Genomic DNA, 20,803 nt, shown 5'->3' with positions numbered 1-20,803 from the left:
TGATACATCTCTCCTTGCGCTGGCAAGCGGTTAGTAACATTGAAATGAATTCAAGGACAGAAGTAATTTGTTTATTGTTAACAGAGGTTAAAAATTAAATTTAATTCAATATGTACAATATATATTTTCTTATTCTACGATTCAAGAATGCATCGTCTATGCTTCCAGTTTCCTGCATTGACGAAAACTTAAGGAAATACATCATCCTTGTACAGCAACAAAGTTTTGCCTTGACTACGTGAAGAAAAAACTGTAATCAGGTTTGATCTATTAAATGTTTTTATGATAAGATATATCTAATTTTGAGAATAATAATCAGTAACACATCACTTTCAGGAAAAACAAATAGTTTTCAATTGTCATTTCTCCCCCTCTCTTTCTCTCTCTCTCCCTTCTAAAAAATGACCATCAATCTTGTCTGATAATTTGACCTGTGTAAGTTCTCATGCACCTGGTGATAGTTGCTGATGCTTATTAAGTATCTAATCTCTGATAACTTTAAGTTTCAAATCTGTTCGTGTACTTGCTACTACTTCATTAATCTCTAAAAATTTAGTTTCCTTTATTAGAGAACGCAAAGAACGAACACGTATATTAACGTGTTTACTTTTTCTTTCTAGTACTCGTAACCTGTTCCACGAAAGAGAAATAAGAGATACATACTTACCATTTCAGACATACGAAAATGTATTATTTCCATTTGAGAATTTTAGAAAATTCGTATACACTAGAATCAGGAAAGATAGTTATTAAAACACAGTTTGTTTGAATAAACACTATTTTATTTCACAATCTACATTTGGAACTCTGCTTGTTTCTTAAAAACATTTTAGTGGTAAGAGTTTTACTTGTGCATTAAAATTTCAACAAGCGGAATTATCTGAAATCTTGAACTCCGCTAATTAAAAAATGGAGATAAATTACCAAAAATATTCATCGAAAACTAAGATACTATTAATATTGAGAAAGCAGACCAGTATTGTTACGCCCTTCTTCAGCTTTTACGCTTAAGCACTAAATATTACATACATGATCATCGTCGACTATATATATATATCATGTAGTCTCATAACTATTCAGATCCAACGTTTTTAAAATTGGTACTTCAAAGATCGGGGGTCGACATTTACAAATGCCATTCTCTACTTACATGGTAGTCTAATCCACTGGTAACAGCTTTTGTTAAGTTTCTTACAATGTTCCTAAAGCCTAATAATTATGGTGTAGACAGCGCATCCTGATTTATGCTTGTAAAGAAAGACTTGCCATTTAGCTTAGGTTAGCTCTCTAAGGCATTAAGACATATTGCAACACCTGTGTGCCGACGTATATATCTGCTCAAAGCACTTAAGTTACGAAATATTGTAGTATTGCTGTTCATATTTTACAATTGTTCCTGATAGTGCGGCTTAACCAAAAGGGATCAATCGTGAGAGGTTAAATTTATATTCTGGTAATATAGAAAGTTAAAAATATCGCCAGTATTTGCATACTCTTTTACATACAATTTTCTGTTTGTAATAATCGGTTCCACCAAATTAGTAGATGTACTACTACTCCGGTCTTACAAATTGTTTGGTTCACCACATTCTCATTAGCATCAGGTTAATGCTTATGTTGGCGTTAGCGTGTATGTACACATACAGCAACACTTAAATTTTAAATTTCCTGTCAAAATCTGTAGAACAAACAGATGAATAATGAAAGGCCGAAACATTATGTAAAATTTGGTGGGATAAGAATGGGAAAGAGAATAGAACGTTGTCTAGTACAAACTCACAATGACCGTATTAGATGTTTCTTGTACCGGCCTGACTAAATTACGAGAAACAACTAATGATTGGAAAAGAAAAAAATAATGATAAAGAAAAGAATATAGCCGTAGTTTTTTTTTATATATATATATATTTGCCGGTAAGCAGAGAAAATAGTCCTGAGAACCGTCAGAAGTCGAGGGTTCTCAACGGAAATTTTATTATTATAGTTACCTTATCAAAAATATTCATTTTCGACGTGACAAATTTATACAGCTAGTGGGTCAGTTAAGACAAGTAGGAAAAGCAACAAGAAATAATAAGTTCACATACGATCGAAAACGGATTTATTAATAGAGGGAAATTATCTACCACCACGCTCTAAGGTCGTTGTCTCAGTAAAGTAAAACATTACCGTTCCATACTAAAATTGGTGGTTCTAACCAAGTTAGCATAAAGAATAGATGAATTATTGCAATAAAATTCAAGAATGAAAAGTGTCAAAGATTGGTTGCTTCTAGATGTCGTTCACAAAATGTGACCAAGTATTCTGCCTTCATAAACCCCCTTATAAATAGTAGTGTGACCTACCAGGCCGTGAGTGCATTTTTTAATTCCGGACAAGAAACATGAAAATTCCCGTCTTCCAAAGACGAAGCAGAGCTGGCAGACCACACTAGTTTCAATAAGTTTGGTATAACAACAATATAAAGTGATGCAGTAGTTATACAAATATAAAGAACATTTATCAAGGTTTAAAGATATGAAAATCATTACACAATTTTTTGTACTAAAATATAATTTAAAAATGGTCGTATCACAAACTTTATTGATTTGTCGTGACGCAAGAAAAGATTAATAAACTCTGGATGAAATGAAACAATTGGGTTGATTGAACAATGCAGGACTAAGAAGAAGCAGAGAATTTGAAACGAAAGTTTTATATTTTGTGAAAGGATTCTTCCCAACCATTAAAGCATCTACATGGAATGTGAACTGCGATGACAATAACATGGCCTCTCAAATTCAATTTATAATTAATTGTGCTGCAACACTAATAAAAATGCAAACCCTCAACCTTGTGAATAAACTAATTTAAGGAGAAAATATCCGACAACTATCCTTTGAGAACCTATTTATCATTTTGTAATAATCTGCCTTAGTAAAATCAATGTATTTTCACGGCTTTTTACTTTCGTGATTAAATAAATGCTTTTTCAAATTGTGCTTTCGTGAAAATGCTTTACCGCAATTATCACAACTATAAGGCTTTACACCTGTGTGAGAATTTATATGGTATTCTAAAGGTTTTTTCTGCCGAAACGACTTTCCACACTCCAAGCACGTGTATGGTCTTTCGCCTGTGTGGATGAACATATGTCCTTTCAAAGTAATGCTATTACTGAAAGATTTACTACAAACAGGACAAGTATGTGATCTTTCAACAGTATGAGTTTTCAAATGACGTCTAAAACTAACTTCCTCAGAATAATCTTCACCACACACATGGCAAATATAATTCTTACCGCTTTTGTGGGTTAGCACATGCTTCATTAAATCCCTTTGTTGAAAGAAACCTTTACCACATTGAAAACAACATAAAGACTTATCACCTGTGTGAGAATTTTCATGTGTTAACAGACTGTATTTCCGACGAAACGCCTTTTTGCATTTAGGGCAACTATATAGCTTTTCAGTGTTGTGGGTTATAATATGGTTTTTTAAACAATTTCTCTGACGAAAAGCCCTGCCACACTCAAGACAACAATGTTTTCTCTCATTTGAATGTGTAGCCATATGAGTTCTTAAATGAGTTTTCTTACTAAATGCCTTACTACAATCATTGCAGCTGTATGGCTTAATACCTTTGTGAAAATTTATATGAAATTTCAAATCGGATTTCAGATAAAACGACTTGCTGCACTCAAGACAAGTAAATCTCCTTTCACCTGTGTGGGTGTACATATGCTTTGTTAAATTACCTTTCTGAAGGAAACGCTTACCACACTGCATACATATGTGTGTCTTTTCTCCTATGTGAGTTTTGATATGCATTTTTAAAATATTTTTCTGAGAATAAACCTTATCGCACTCATAACAAGTGTATGACCTCTCACCTGTGTGACTAAACATATGCCTTCTTAAACCTTTTTTATTAGAATAAGCCTTACCACACTGAAGGCATGTATGTTGGCTTTCACTAGGCCGAGTATTCATTTGATTTTTAAAATGAACTTTCTGAGAATCTGAATTTTCCAATTGTGTAATTTCAGTACGCTTCCCATCGAATTGCGTGGAGACATCAGACATGTCACTTGTCATCTTTATTGAAGTAATACGTTTTTCAGTAAATGCATTTGAACACAATTGGCTGGTATCAGAAGGTATTGGATTAAACAAGGTCTGATTAGAATTTTCGTGAAGATTATTTCCGCATCCATACAAAGGTAATATGTTCGATCTGAAAATGTTTGAATGGCGTTATATAAATATGAAAGACATAGGGAATTGTGTGGATCATGCTAGATTTATACACTGCGTAGCACACTCCAATAGTTTTTTAGTTTTTAAATGAAGCAACTATTTTACAACAATAATCAACAGTATAAAAATAAGAATGTAAATGAAACATAAAAAGTACAAGAGAAGCATTATATCAAATTATCGCCTAATAATAACAATCGTTTCTACTACGGAAGTGAATGGGAAACATTTATGAATTTAAATTTCGGAGGGTTCGAAATCATCAGAAGGAAACCGCTTCTCTCTGAATATAGGATTACATTTCTCTACCTGAGTATCGCCAAGAAATATATAAAAATAAGTAATATTCAGTACTTTTTTCTTCCGGATACCTTGCATGCATACTACTGAGTTTTTCTTTGTCCATTGGACAAACTGTCGAGTGGACAAAATCAGAATACTTATCTTGTACACAATAACTTATCACGAGTTGTTTTATATCAGGGCTGCTTACTCTTGGTTATCTAATAAAACAAACACTATCCCAAAATATATTTGCGTGCCTGAAATTACGTAGGTCCCTTGGATTGTCAATATTCAAGTACGCACTCGAGGTAATAGGAGGAGAAATCATGAGAAAAAAAGGGTAGAAATAAAACACACCTTGTTTGTTATTCGAAATAATCCTTCTATTGTAGTACTTAATGCAGTTAGTTTCAGAGCATAATAGTAGTTGGCAAATACAGAAAACTTTGTTCGGAAACAGGAAAAAAATGTTTTTAAAGGGAGACAATAGCAAAAACGAGTAAGAAATCATCCAACAAGGGATTCACTCATTTACCAAACAACTAAAAAAAAATGTTTCACAAAATGATGCAATATCTGTTGAGTGTTCTTCCTGTCTCCTGGAACTCAAAACTTTTGAGCTTGTTCGAATACCACCACTATTTTTATTTATAAAAAAATTCTATTGATCTTTTTTATTTATTTTCTTCTTTCCTTCTCAAGAAGATATGACGAAGAGTAGCTACCTTGCTGTCGTCCGTATTTGACGATTTCTTAAACAACACGGAGAAAAATAATTTGAGAAAAATTATAATCTGAGCATTTTAAACTTTACATAGATGCTTTAATTGTTATTAAAATGGTTTAAAGCGTTTATTTTTCTCAGTGAGCGTACTGACGGAGACGTGCCAGGGATTTGCTTTCGACAATAGCAATGTGTGTCACAAAGTCGACCAATTCCGATTTTAACGGTGCTCGCTTTCGTGCAAAGGACATCACAAACAGGAAGAAGTTGTTTAGAGTTTTTACCGTCTTCACTCTACTGTGTTTCTACAGCTAGAAGTATCAAAAAGTGACTATCATTTCATGTTCCAGAAAAAAAAAGTAAAATAAACAGGTCATTTCTTTACATGGTGGACACTGGATACTGTAGAACAAGGATGAAAAAATATGTCTTCCGGTGAAAATCAGAACAACCCTGCATTATAAACTAGTACACACGAAGTTGCGGTTTGTGAAGCATATATATGAAATACGTGCTAGTTGATCGTATATGGGTCAATTCATCCTTTTCGGGAAAATACTCAATTCGCAAACTGATTCAGCTCCATTTTAAAGTACTTTGACGTTACGCAAGACAGTTTATCTTACAATAATTATTTATATTTCCACTGTCCATTTTCATGCTTTAGTCCCAAAGTCATTCCTGCTACCAAGGCTCACTTAAAATTAGTTGTTCGTGAACTTCGTGTCATTATTTCCTGGTGCTTCTTAACAAGTTTCAGGTGACACAGCAAGCTATGTAATGATGTAGTTATAAAATGAGATTAGTACTTGTAAAAAAGAATTTGCTAATTATAGCTGTTCCGTAACTTTTAAAATTTAAACTATGCCAAACCAATCCATGAACTAGGTAGATTTATGTTCTGACCTTCACAGAGTGGGAAAATCTCAGCGCTTTTTCCAAAAATGCTTGTACGCTTCATACAGTGACTAATACCTCTGCAGAAATAACTAATATACTAAAAATGAGTCAACTTGATTTCTAGGTCGTTACAATCGAAATCATTTGAGGTCCTTGGTGATTCTTTTTGGGTATAGATGGTGCCTCATAATGAATTAATTGCATCTTTGGACACTGTTTTGCCGGCCCTGGAAAATTATAATTTGATTAGGATTAGCTACGTCTGAGGATATTCAATTCACCCACAGATTCTTCTTCACTTTTGGACCAACGGTGGCGCTATAAGTGTCTGACGGTACACAAAGAGATGCAATGTTGAAGGAAAGTAAAAGTCTCTCTCTCTAAATAATTCCTTGAACTAAAAATATGTAGTGATAAACCATTATTTGCTAAGGTATTTTTTAAAGTGCTCTCATTAATATTGCGAAACGTACTCATCGAGTTAACATATGCTACGTAAAGATAACTGGGATTCATATCCAATTTAAGCTTTAGCACTGCGAAAATTTGTTAGAAAATTCATTACCAGCAAATAAAAATTTCTAGACTACTGAACTCCAAATCTTGTTGCCCTTTATTCAATAAAATGGAACTCTGCCTATAAGATGGTTTCTGCAAGTGAATACCTTATTATTAAACTACGTATTAAGATACCTTATTATATTACGTAAAGACAGGGGCCATTACTCAATCATTCTCCCACCGAATACTACAACTCACGTTACCAATCGTATACGACTCTTATTAGAACATCATACAACAGTAGCCTATCACATTTTCTTCTTTTGTTCTAATACAGCTGCATAACGAAACACGTTTCAAAGTGAATATTAATAATTATAAATATTTCAGAAAAACAGAGAGCATTAACAATGTATGGGTCCAAAAATGGATTTGGGTAGGACTTATTTAAAACAAGACAACGACTACGACGAGAAGTTAATTTCTTATAATGTTAGCCTCCCTTGGGCAAATAGAGAATACAATGTGATTATAAAAGCAGTACAAGTGGTACCGGAAATAATTAGTCGCTTTTAGAAGTCACTTATACGTGCAACATTAAATATTTTCAAGTACTATTGACATAATTAACTGACAAATTATTCTTCAGATTATTATTTTTACCATTTAGTGAAGAACTGGAATCTGATTTTAAACGCTGAATTTATTTAAAGGAATTTTCTCAAACCATTATAGTTTCTTATCCAAGAGGATCGAAGTTAAATCGGAAGTTATAGAGATTTCTAAACTTTCAGTGAAGATAAGGACGGAAATTGAACCTATTTGTACGATTCTCCGCCACGTATACATTTTGCTTAAATTTGAATTTGTCTGATGAAATGTAAAAGGTAGCGAATCCTGCGTATCGTATATCGAGTACTACATGTAACGATATGAAGTGGAAGTTACTAGTAGTAGTAGAAGTAGTAATAGTAGCACCAGTAATAGTAATATATCTGTGTTAAATATTTACCCAAATATCACAGAAATTTATATATATATATATATATACACAAAGCTAGCACAAAATACATGGTGGATGCAGAATTATCACCTTCATCATGGGCAATACATCGACATAATGCCCTGTGAATAGGCGTAACTTAGGACCAGCGTGCGAAAAATCGAGATGTCATTGACTAAATCTACAAGAAGGATAACAAACGAGAAATCCATTTTGATATGTGCCAATTGTTAAGAAACCGTACAACTTCTATTGCTACTGTGATTGAGTTGCAGATTTTCAAAAATATCAGAAATTCTCTTATCATGAACTTCGCTCCGGTGTACATTCACCAATACTGATAAGAAACATTGATGTTATCCACGACATGGTTTTCCAGAACCAAAGACATTTTGTGTGTTATAGAAATTACGAGCATTTAGGATTAAAGGTTTCAACATCTTTTAAACATACAAATCTTTGGCAGAGCATGAGGAAAATCACGAGACGGGATCCCAATTCTGAATGCAGAACACAGTAGGCAGCAAGTTTCAGTGTTCTTTCGAGGTCTACTTCTTTCCTTCTCCCTTGGATAAGAAACATGGCGACGCAGACATATCAAAAAGTGTCCAAGTATTGCCCCAACTTATTTTGATTTTCTCTCGGACTAACTCTTCTATACGAAAACTTGAGCGAGTGCTCGCTTGTGAACATATAATTTATCTTTAGAGACAGGATAGAAGCAGATTTTAGTAAAATAATTAAATCAGGATATAACCTACATCCACCAAATGAAACCGAAGGAAAAACAAGTTTGAAAACACAAGGAAAACACTTTATTCTCATTCTCAAAGTTCCCATGTGAGATTGTTCGGAGTAGGGAGATGACTGAGGGCGTTCGTATGATGCATTCTAGTAAATGGTAATTCGTGACTGCGTATAATATTGAGAACTATACAGCGTTTCAGTAAAAATATAAAATGTGAAATCACAGGGAATGGCTGTGTAGAATCGTTCTCATGCACAAAGACAACATAAAGTTCTTAGGTGGAAGAACTGTGAAGAAATAATGACTCAATAAATTTAGTTTTCTCTGACTTTTTTTTGATCCCCATCTGATAATAAAAATAATAATTTTAAGTGTTGCCTCTTATAGCAAGGCCACATGAAACGCGAACTTCCGGCGTAACGTCGGCTTAGAACTACGTACTCTAACCAGGAATCAGACCCACGCCACTCATACAATAATAATAATAATAATAACGATAGTTTGAACCACATCCTAGTAGTGATGAAGAGATGATAGTGACTTCCTGAGCACAAGAAGACCGAATTTATATTCAGATTTCCGAAAATCTCATGGATCGATGTAAGAATTGTTTTGCACTAGAGAGGAATTACGTTGGAAAATATTGGAAAACTTTTACTGTACGTGCGGCTTCTTAATTTCGGATAGGTTAGAACGACGTTAATCACCACTGTGTAATGCATAAACACGTGCATGGCAGAAATAACTGAAACGTCACAATATAAAAATAAGTAAAATTACCCAGTGGGATTTGAGTCAGATTTAAAAGTACTGACTCCGCACCAAAGAGAAACTTCACCACGTATGGCTATCGAAATGAAATCCTTGAGTTGTACATCCCACGGTTATGCCCGTTAGGCTAACGTAGACGGTGATTATGAAAAATGAGTGAAATAGTGGAATGAAGAAGGTGGGAAGAAACGGGAGAACCCCGAGAAAACCCACGAGCACCGTGTTTTTTCACCACAAAGTCCACACGCCGCGAGCTTGGATCGAACCAGGGACCCCAAGCACCGGAGATGAACTCTCTACCATTGAGCCACCGCGTCCCCGGTATGGCTATCGAAAACACTATGAAGATTTCTTCGAGTAGTATGGATAAGAAAAGAACTTCTTAATATTTCTCCCCATTTTTATAACAAAATTTGTGTTCGAATTTTTTTTTCTTTAACCTACAACCAAGTTTTCTGCACTTGTCAAGATAACGGTTTGTTTTGGAAGTATCATTATATTAAGCAGCAAAAGAGAATCATAGTATTTCAAACAGCGAAATGTAAGCTGTGTTCGGAAGCTTTCCACTTTTCCGTATGACATCCCCTCCTATTACTTTGAATGCGTGTTTAGTAAACTTACATTTAAAGGGATTTCGAGAATTTCAGGCGTACCTTTGTATTTTGGACAAATGCACATATCATAAACAAAACAAAGATATAGTAAGACTGCGTTATAAATGATGTTGAAGTAAACTTCAACAGCAGATATTTTTTCTTTGCGCGAGTAAATTCACACATGACTGAATGTAGATATTGCGCCTCTTAGTTGTTTCCGAACAATCTCGTTTCTAGATAGCTACTTTAATAGATGGACACTAAAATACTTTATTAAATTTGAAGAGAACATAATTGTTTAGCAGTTAAATAAATACTTTATTAACGAATTGTATTTTATAAGAAGAAAAATAAAATATTACCTTTGAAATTCAGATTCACTTGAAGCATAAGCTTCTAGTTCTATTTTTCTACTTGATAGTAACTGAGATGATTCCCCAGATACAGTACATATGTCTGTGTTCGCCTTATCATGATCAGTAAAATGGATTTCTTCTTTTTTCACTTGCAAACAAGAGGCAAAGTCCTGGTGCGTTATCGGACATCCTTCTGTAACTAATGCTAATATGGATTCAGTGTTATCCTTAAATGACACATCCTTATCTTCAAGTGGATCTTTTTCAACAAAAACGTCATTTCTTTCTACTCCCCAAAATATATTAGGATCGGGAATTACTAATTCACATTTTGTATCATCTTTACCTTCCATCATTCTATTAAGGCCTAAAAGTTACTCTTTGATAATGTTAAGACATTCACTGCAGCTTATTAAAAATTCACGGGAATATGCTTAGATGTCGCATTAGGTAGATGTACCTAAAAATAGAAGATTAAATTTAGAGCTATATCTCAGTAAAATTTATTGTGTGATATTAATATAATAAAATGTATACAACTTTTGTATGTTTGGAAATGAATATAAACTATTTGCTCTTTATATTATGACAATATTTTCAAACAAGATCGTGATTCTATCGAGAGGGGCTAACCATAATTTTGGCACAGAAACATTATACATAATAATAAACACCTCGAACTTGAAAATGCGTATAGCTCTTAATCTTTTTCTCGAAGGAAAGCGAGAGGCTAATTGTTTTCGAGAAACAGCATTCTGAAAATTTGAACCCAATATCAATACAAGATTTTAATGAGGGAAAGTAATTTACAAAATCCTACACTTGGATTAATTTCTTATCCTACACGGTTGAAGCCCTTAAAAGACCTATCGAAAGATGTAAGTAGTGAAGTTTCCTTTCCAAGGAAAAGAAATCTTTTGTAGTTACCTTTCTGACCTAAACAAACATGCTGAAGCTAAACAAAATAATAATAATAATAATAATAATAATAATAATAATAATAATAATAGTAAGGGAAGGAAGGAATCCTGTTGCTTTGGCAGCAAGAGAAAAAATACGACGAATAAAAGAAAGCCCTCTGATCGCAAATACTATTCACAACATTCATCTGTGCATTTTCCCAAGTCCAATCTAGCAGGCATAATCTAAGCAATGTACAAGTGGTTGACGACTAACTCCTTCTAGACCAATTGTGATAATTTGCGGTGCATGAGTAAATCGTTGCCAAGCTTATGAATTTATTACACTAGTTTTTCCAAAAGGTGTACCTTAAAGGATATAGTGGGAGCTCAAAAATAATCGCAAATAAACGCTAACTATCATACGAACCCTTCGTGTTAGAAAAATGAAACTTCTTCCACAACAGTCGTTAAAATAAGGAACAAATATGGGTTCATGAAATTTTCCCTTTAAAGCGGAAAAGCATTAACTATATAAATAAAAAGATAACGATATTTGATCGCCAGGTCCTCATTCATCGCAGTACTAAACTTAATGATTTTTAGTACATGAAAGTATGATCGCCTAAAGATGTTTTGTATTACGTCGTTGCCGCAGAGCAAGGTGAGGGAATGGAGAGGTGTAACATGAAATATTATTGAAAAAGAGATGCAGTTAGTTTAAAATTCTTGTTTTCCGAACCTTTGGGATAAATAGTGACACTCCTGATGCCATTTAAATACAAATTCATACTTTATCGTCATGGTAGTGAGAGCCAGACGAGCCAGATGTGGAAGTGACATGTAAAGGTAATCGAAAGAAGCGCTGTGTTCGATCAATAGTTTACAGTGTCGCTGAGATTTATAATAAGACTTTGGATGCCAGTAAGTAAAATTACTAAATTGTATAATACTTTCATTATATCGCGTCTCCTAAGAGGGCATAAAGCTCAAATACTTTCCGTACAGCAACTCTTTTCATGCAAGGAACACACAATTCAGCTAATATTATTAGAATAATAGATTGTAATGCCGAAACAATGTCCTATCATTTTCAAGATACACTTCTTATAAACTTTATAATCTAAAGCAGTGTTTCCAATTTTGTTGTCGGCGTAACCCCGAGACTTTCTTTTACTTCCTTAAACTCTATCCTTTTGTGTTTCTCACCCCAGCAATCCTAATTTAAAGCACCTAGATTTGAATCAATGGAGAATACTACAGAAAAAGTCAAAAGAACAAACAACAAAATTACCAACTGCCATTGTGTACGTAAAACACACCTCTTAAGCTAATTACTCAAAAGTAGTACCTGGCCCAATTCCTTCATACGGATTAAGAAACTAATATGTATACACGCCATATGCCCTCTAAAATGAAAACTGTTCTTGAAAAGGCAGTAAAAATTGTCAATTTCATTAATTTCCCTGCTGACAACAACCTGTTAATTTCTTTGTGTTCAAAAGGTAAGGATCAGAAATACTTATTACTGAACTGAGAATTTCTCTGCATTACGCTTATGGACGTAAGGTTCTGGTGAGTGTTTAAGATTCACGACGAAGTGAGTTTTGTTATTTATTAATTCTAATTAATGAGCAATTATAACATGTTGAAAACTCGTAACTTTAGCCTTCAAGGTATATCTGTGATTGTGTTTTCGGCGCAAGACATAATAAGGCAACAATCTGTATGTTAAATTTGTGAAGCCACCATTTAGACAAAGAAAAATGCGATTCCTTTACATGCATAAATGCAAGATTATCTAACATATTTGTGTATTATTTTGGTACACACTAATATTTCAAAAATACAGTAACTCTCAATGTAACGAAAGAAAGACTTAAGATCTATGTACGTTCGTTCTATGTACTTTCCACGTGAGAGTTTTTTTTATATATAAACCCAAATATATTGCCATTTGACTTATAAATATAAATTTGATTTTCTATATATGTAGATAATGTACTTACACATAATATACGTAGAAATTTACTTCGAATGAAGAAGAAATATGTTCATGATTATAATAAGAAAAAAAAAAGAATGAAATGGAAGAGACAATGCTAATTCCAGATTTTATGGGATAAACACTGTAAGTAATATCAGTGAAACCCACAAGAGACTGTCCCAAAAAAAGAGATATAAAATCAATGCCATTATTAAGAAACGAATTAAAATATTTTGTTATAATTTTTTTTTAAATAATAGCTGGAGCTAAATATTTTAAAGCTAAAGATAGAGACGTTACCACAAAGATATTATAAAAGAGGAAACCAATTGCTTAATGTGACATACTGTTCGTTGAGACTGCCTAATATTTATTTTTTGCTTTGTAATTTTATCTTGTTTGAAAGAAAGAAAAAAATTTCTCGATTTCACCAAGAATAGATTCTCAACGCTTTACACATCTCATTCTCCAAGTTTATGTAATTGGCTTTTTAGGAAATCCTGGTAAATTTTTTCAACATATAATCCAATACTGTACAGGAATAACTGATGAGTAAATAGTTTAATTAAAACGGTAGGAGATCGTGGTACTTTACAGGAATATCGCTTACCGTGTGTCTGGGTTTCTGGTTCGATTCCGGCTGTAACAAGTGGAATTAGTGTTAGACAAGCACCGTATGCATTGGTTTTCTCAAGCATTCTCCATCTTCATTTTGTCATCTCTGTGATTCAGGTTTATGGTTCCGGTGGAACACACATTGCAATTAGCGGTTATACGTGGGCAGTAATGAGTTACCTAACACTTTTCAGTCAAACGAAATCTATAACGATGTAGACAGAATAATGTTAGCTTCTAGTGCAATGATTTGTTACCCCTGTGCAGTGGCAAGTTGAAAGCCGTGACACGAAGTTTTACCTATCGAAATGTATGAAGTGCAGCTTTATTTTTTAAATTTTTGTAACAAATGCTGTGTTTCGTATGCTTGTGCAATACGTCATTCTCACCGCTGTATTGGTTATTTAAGATAATCCTTGTTTATTATTTTATTTGGTGTGAATTTTTACGTACTTAAGTAATTAAATGCAGATTTTTAACTTACAGTTATTATAACATAGGTTAGTTTATTCATTACTGAAATACACTTTATTTGTTGTCTCTATCCCTGCCATTCGTGATTCCTTTGATAAGAGGATGAACTGTGCATGCATTTTTCACACTAAAACTAATGGAATTAGCAAAACTTCCCGTGTTTTCTTTATTTTACTACGATCTTTCGGTATTTGTCCCTCTCTGTCACTTCTGTTTTTTAGTTTCTTACTTTCGTCTTGTATCGATGCTACTACCCATTACTAGAGATCAGTTTAAGAAGATGAGAACCATATGTGTGTCACTTCTTTTCAAGAGTATAGGTCATGCGTCTTAAAATTATTTTAGTTTCATCTTAATTCTGATCTGAAGTAGTCCGAATATTGATTCCTAGTCAGTAGATAATCTTAGTAATTAGTCACTCTTAGTATCAAGGTAGATAAATTCCTTGTAGAGAATCTTTCATCTACAAGTGCAAACAGTGAAAGTATTGAGCCCAAAAAATAAATAAATAAATAAAATAAAAAATTAAAATAAAATAAAAAATAAAACTTAGTGCATACACGCTATAGAGGTAATTCTTTATCTTACAGTTTCTTTTGGTGTAGTGTTGAAACGTGTCTGATTCCCAAGTTTATCTTTTGTGGAGAAAAAATCAGTAACGCTCCATTGGTTTCCAGTAATTTAAAACACCATTAATCAAAAAAATTTTCTTCTCTGGCAAGTACAGATGCCAATTATTTTCGTCTGTAGTTGGAGTGAAACATGATGCAGCACGATTGAGAAAGCACACGGTTTTTAATGATACAAGCGGAAATTTTGATTACAACAGTTCAACTCAATATGTACGAAATTTAGAGTGATTGTTTGTGAAGCAATACATAAATGTTTAATGGCTCAAAACTTTTAGTTAGAAAACGAAAGAGGAAGACCAATTCCAAGAGAAATCAGAGTTTACTTTTGAATCTTGGCTATTGTTAGGATAATATATTTTTCCAGTATGTATCTCTCGTCGTAACGGAGAGTGTTTTTGACTCTGTGTTCTTTGCTATAGAAATACTAACGTAAGGTTAAGGGTTGACGTGATGTCTAGGCATATTTACGGAATGTGGGAAAATTCCTAGCCAATTTCTCAAGCACGGAAGGCTGTTTGATCTTTACAGAACTTTGATAGCGAATTTCGTTTCGAATGTTAGGAATAGTTTATCTCTAGCTGAATTAGTATGCGAAGAATTCGTCGACAGGGGTCAAAGATTATTGAAAGAAATAGCATATCATCACAACCATCTATTTTAATTTCTTCCTTTTCTCGCAAAAACAATGATCCAGAACACTTACAAATGTCGCAGGAAAATCAGGCGTCTTACGCTGAACTGAACTAACCCTACATTCTAAATTCCTTTCCTCAGTATAGCAGCCCTTTTATTTTCAAATTTCTTTTACTTTATTTTAGTGTTAAGATTAGGCACTTGATCTTAAGATCTTGACGTTAATACTGGAAATTTAGTAAATACGTAGCCCAGAGTTTACGATTTAAATTTTTAAACCTACCACGGTATATGTAGCCATTTATCACTGTGTAATAAGAAGTGTTTATATTGATGGGAAACGTTAAATTGAAATTAAGTTTAAAAAGTAATTAGAAATACTTGTAAAAAAAATAAGTAGGATTCTTATTTTTAACAAACCAGATTTACGTTAGTTTATGTTTATCTTACGTGAGGTAAGATTGGGGATATAATGGTACAACTAGAAGTCCTCAAAACATGAAAAAAACAAAAAAAAAAAAAAACGAAAATTTTATTAATATTAATTTAGTTAAACTGAAGTATCCCTGCAACTAATTAAAATAAGGCCAAATGAGGTATCATGAATCGAGGCAAAAACACTACCTTCTAATACACTAGCAGACCCAATAAAAGTGACTCTCCACTTCATAATATTGTTCCTATTACACTTTAAACTTAACGTTTATGTGACAAATAACGAAAAATCCTTCTAGATTTTAAGCAAGTTTTTCAGGTTGATTTAGGACAAAAGAATGTACATATATGATGTAAACCCTTGGATTATATGTGTTCCTCAAATGAACTCAACACAAAACAATAACATTATTTTCCCCACCACAAATATCACACTTTGCGAGTTAAGATTGGACCAGAGAACCCACGCACCAGAGGTGTACTCGCTACTCGTGAGCTACCGCAGTCCTACGCAAAACATGAGACTACTATTTACATAAAGAAATACGAGCTTGATTATGTAGTGCTGCTCCGCATTTTAATGTACAATCATTGAAGATACAGAAATCTATGTAGTACTAACTAACTAGCGTAAGCTGATATGTACTTTTTGCACGAGTAACTTTTTGTGAATATTCGTCCGCTGAAATATAAATCTGTATGTTGTTGATGAGCTAATACCACAAACAATATAGAATACAGCAGGGTGTCATTTAGAAAAATCAGCAGCCTAGCAATACTTCTTTAAAAAGAACTAAAAGATGTTCTCAATCTGCACTAAAATAGCCGTACTGATTTTCTTCTCCTCCAATGACTGATAGTTCTCTCGAAAAGTCAGGACACAGTATGTTGTTCTCCCTTGTTTTTGTGTTAAGTGCACATCATAAACAAGATGCAGGCAGCTACAACTCTAATTTAGATGAAAAAGAAACCTTTGAGTTTTACATCCCACAGTTATGCCAATAACACTAAAGAAGACGGTGATGATGAGTAATGAATGACATGGTGGAATGAAGAAAGTGGGAGGAAACTGGAGAACCCCGAGAAAACACACGCACACGGTGTTTGTCCACCACAAAATTCACTTGGCGTGATCTCGGATCGAACCCGGGACCCCAAGCACCAGAGATAAACGCTCCACCACTGGGCCACCGCGGCCCTAAATCTAATTTACAAATCGGTCTCATTTCAGATGAACCAATTACATTGAACTTAGATTTTGAATACTGCAACATACTTTCTCGACTGGCACAGATGTAGATTATGGATCCACAGATGAATATATATGCCTCTTTCTTTCCTTGTGAAATCAACTTCTAGAATCTTTCAACATTGTACGTACTGGAGGAACTGCATTCCTCAGTGAAGAATTACTTTTTAAGAGAGCTTAAGAGTTATGTGTATGAGTGCTAAAAAATACCATACAATCCACGAAAGCGAACTGACCTGTGATGGCTCGTCTCTGAAACAAATGTATATAACCAAGCCAGGGGAAGGCAAAGCTGGTGGACCTGTGCAGTAGTGTGTTCACAGAGAGAACGCGCGTCAGCAAATGTGGGTACCCACGAAAGAAAAAGTCGTCATATTTTTTTTTGAAGTATTTAAAAAATCACTGCCTTATGTAAGGTGAAATTAAGAAGTTACCTTGTAATGGATATTACCTTTCAACATTATTTCCTTAGGCATGTGTGTCGTTAAAAATATATATTTTCGTTTTCTTAGATAATTGCGTGTGAAAGTGGAAAGGTACTCACACTTAATTAATTCATATAACCATACAATCCGTCAGCGCTCATTCAACCATGTTTAAGTTAGTTTGACCTTAAACACGTTTAAGTACACGCTCATCTGAACTTCGTTCGAGTACACGGCCGTTCTAAGTAGTTATTTTAAACTCACTTCACTTATGATTTCAACACAATACACAGCTGTATATAAGACTTCGGAGCCCTAATACTGGCTACAATAGTGACTTCCTTTAGTTTGCGTTTTGGTACAGTACTAAACTTCTTGTGAAATCATAATAAAAATGTCTGTGTTAACCTTATAAACACGTAAAAACTCTATTTGTGTCGCGAGTAGAAGTTAGTTTTTTCAATTACAATTTCTTGATTCAATAAATCATTGTCTCCATTCTTATTGTAATATTACATATACTAATAATAGTGTAGATTTACTATACAAAAGCCGTATGGCTCAGCAATTTTAGCAGAAATACCTGAAATTGATATTTCATGCTGCTGCTGAGAAACCTTTACTCACCGACCACATGAAGAAACAACGTTTTACTTTCGGAAAGAAATATACACACTGAACACCAGCACATTGGAGGAAAGTAACGTTTCCTGACGAAAGGACACTCTAGTTGTTTCGAATTGGTGCTGTTTAGGTTCGACGCTCATCATCTTAAGGTCGATACGACCTAAAGTATGCGATTCCGACCATTAGGCGCTCCCAATCTGTAATAGCATGGATGTATTTACAGGTGGAGGGATTATAGAAGGTTTACCACAAAATGTGACAATGACTGCAGACAGATATATTACATTCTTCAGGACCATTTAGGGGAATGCTCCACATCCACAAATGTGACTTTATCATGCATGATACGCTCCTTATCTTAAAGCAAAAAAAAAAAAAAAAAAAAATCTTCAGGAACAACATATCAAGATCTTAGAAAGGCCTGGAAATAGCTCAGATCTAAGTCCAATCGATAACTGAGGCACCCCGTCGAACAACGATATATGTTAGATTTTAGTGACTTCGAGAAAAATTTGAAGCTTATTTCAGGAGTACAATGGCAAGAATAAAACCAGCAGCTAGAATAATAGAAGGAAAAAAACGTAAAATAAACGTCCTTGCATGAAATAACGGCAAGTTTTTCTCGAAAGCATTAGAATGTAACACATATAATTCTTCGTCAGGGTGCTTCAAGTGTTGGCACCATACGAGGGGCAGAAGATGCTTCAGAATCTACAGACTCACCAAACAATTGAAGAAAATATGGTGTATAGCCATGGATTTTAATTACTTCCGAAGTATTTGCGATTCCATACTCAAGAATATTCTAAACATCCTCAAAAGTAAAGATAACACGACTCCGTACTAATGTATGCATTTTGTTGTATACGATACCTTAATAGTCACTTTCATATGAATTTCCTGTATTTATTATGCTTTCGTTACGAGATTCGAGGTGCTTTTTGTGGCAGGTGTAATTGTTAATTTTCTATAATGTATTCTTTATTTGAAAAAATGTTCTGTTTGTTACAGACTTATTTATTCCTAGTTTCTATATAGAAAAGAAGGAATTTGTGCCGTATCGGTTTGAAAACTGAAAAAAAAAGCACCTAATGTTTTGCATTCGGTTATACTTTGCTGGATTATATTACGTTACATTAGGTATCCAGTATTACTTTAATAAAGATCCATAGCATAAGTAATAGTAGTAGCAGGAGCAGGAGTAAGAGTAGTAATAGCAGTAGTAGGAACGGATTAGAATCCCGTCAGTGGTTGGTTGGGCTCTGTTCTCGACATGAAACCGGCAAATGAAAGACTTGTCAGATTTTCTCTGCACATTTTCCAACTTATAGTAAAGCAAGTACACCTCTCCGCGAAATAGTCCATGCGCCTCCACATACAGTGCCACCAACATTAAAAACAATCAACAAATACAACCACTTTCTTAACTTTTACTATTCCCCTTACATGCCTTGTTCTCTTTCTTCCTCACAAACTTAAATAAATTCTTCAATTGACCCGGTATGTTTCCTAAATTGGTCCGGCGATACGGCACTTAACCCTAAAAGAGTCGCGATAGCAAAACATGTAATACATAGTAACCTTGCTTTTAGCACCCACGCTCGCCACGATATGTTTTGTTAACCCTTTTCTTGGCAAGGAGACTTGTGTTGCTGAGAAAAAATACTGGATGCGACTTCCGTGCCATTATAAAATAATAGATGATTGGACATTTTAGTTACTTACTTTATTTACACAAAGCTGTGATGTAATGTATCATCATCATGATACATTGCCAAAATAGGTAGTCAAAGAACGAAAAATGTTCAAAAAAATTATGAATCCCAAAGAATACATTGTCAACGAAAGGGTTAAGATAGCAGTCGTGCTTTCCAGTGGCCACCTAGCACGGCGTGGTTGGTGTCTTTGCAGACCTCTTAAAGTGAATTTGGAGCAGAGAATGCAACTACACACCTTACGTGATTCCTGAAGGTACAGAAAGTAAATGCAGAGAGAAAGAACTATGTCTTTCATGCATTTGTGTAGAGATCCGTAGAGTAAAACTGCACGATAATAACTTAAAATTATGACGATATATGGATTTTTAATAGAAATAATTTATGTATGTGTAACAAACTTAGGATACAGCCTACACACTCTAAATATGTCGAAAACTATACGAACGCGAAATGTATCTAAAAATAACCACCACTATAGAAAATATTATTGATACAATATGAACGTATATCGAAAATGAAGAAATTAACATAGTGTAGGCGAAGTCACATCGATCTATACATGTGCACTTACTCGTAAAACTAGAAAGAATTCCAATAGTTCTAGTTCTTAACTAAATATTAACTCTAAACTAAAAATCACTATAGAATATGCAGCTGCCTTAGTAGGTCAGTCCGTTCCGTTATGACCAGTGTGACCACCCAGCAAAAATATTTCGTACTAACCTATGCAGAAAAAAGTACTAGATCTTGGGGGAAAAGTACAAAACTTTTATCTGTTCCCATTTCATCCTCTTTATGACATTTTATGATATTAATATCTTATTAGAAGGTTTCCGGCAGCTCTCCCTCTCCTGTGGGTGGGGTAGTAAACCCCTCTTTCCTGAAAGAACCCCAAACTTTAAATTTTTTACAATCAAAATTCGATACAAACCGTGCAAACCACTTACACCCTCCTAGTGATGGGTAAATTCCCGGGAAGATATTTTT

General features: G+C 34.1%; 1 protein-coding gene across 2 annotated transcripts; it reads right to left on the bottom strand.

Moving 5' to 3' along the window:
- Nucleotides 1–780: 780 nt before the first annotated feature.
- On the bottom strand, nt 781–20,521 carry LOC145670517 (uncharacterized). 2 transcript variants are annotated; one of them, XR_014128326.1, is made up of 3 exons: nt 20,388–20,521; nt 10,129–10,582; nt 781–4,215 (listed from the first exon to the last, which is right to left on the bottom strand). XR_014128326.1 is itself a non-coding variant. In XM_081739276.1 (3 exons), exons 2-3 carry the CDS (start codon nt 10,476–10,478, stop codon nt 6,332–6,334), a joined length of 393 nt encoding a protein of 130 aa, XP_081595402.1. In that variant the 5' UTR covers nt 10,479–10,582; nt 20,388–20,521; the 3' UTR covers nt 4,274–6,331. The 2 variants fall into 2 exon arrangements, 1 of the variants encoding a protein (XP_081595402.1); XM_081739276.1 differs by lacking the exon at nt 781–4,215 and adding an exon at nt 4,274–6,374.
- Nucleotides 20,522–20,803: the final 282 nt, after the last annotated feature.

Source organism: Thermobia domestica, chromosome 14 (assembly GCF_964235325.1).
Source record: "Thermobia domestica chromosome 14, izTheDome1.hap1.1, whole genome shotgun sequence".
Lineage (NCBI taxonomy): Eukaryota > Metazoa > Arthropoda > Insecta > Zygentoma > Lepismatidae > Thermobia > Thermobia domestica.
Note: the sequence above shows the minus strand (reverse complement) of the source record. Positions and strands in the feature narration are given on the sequence as shown.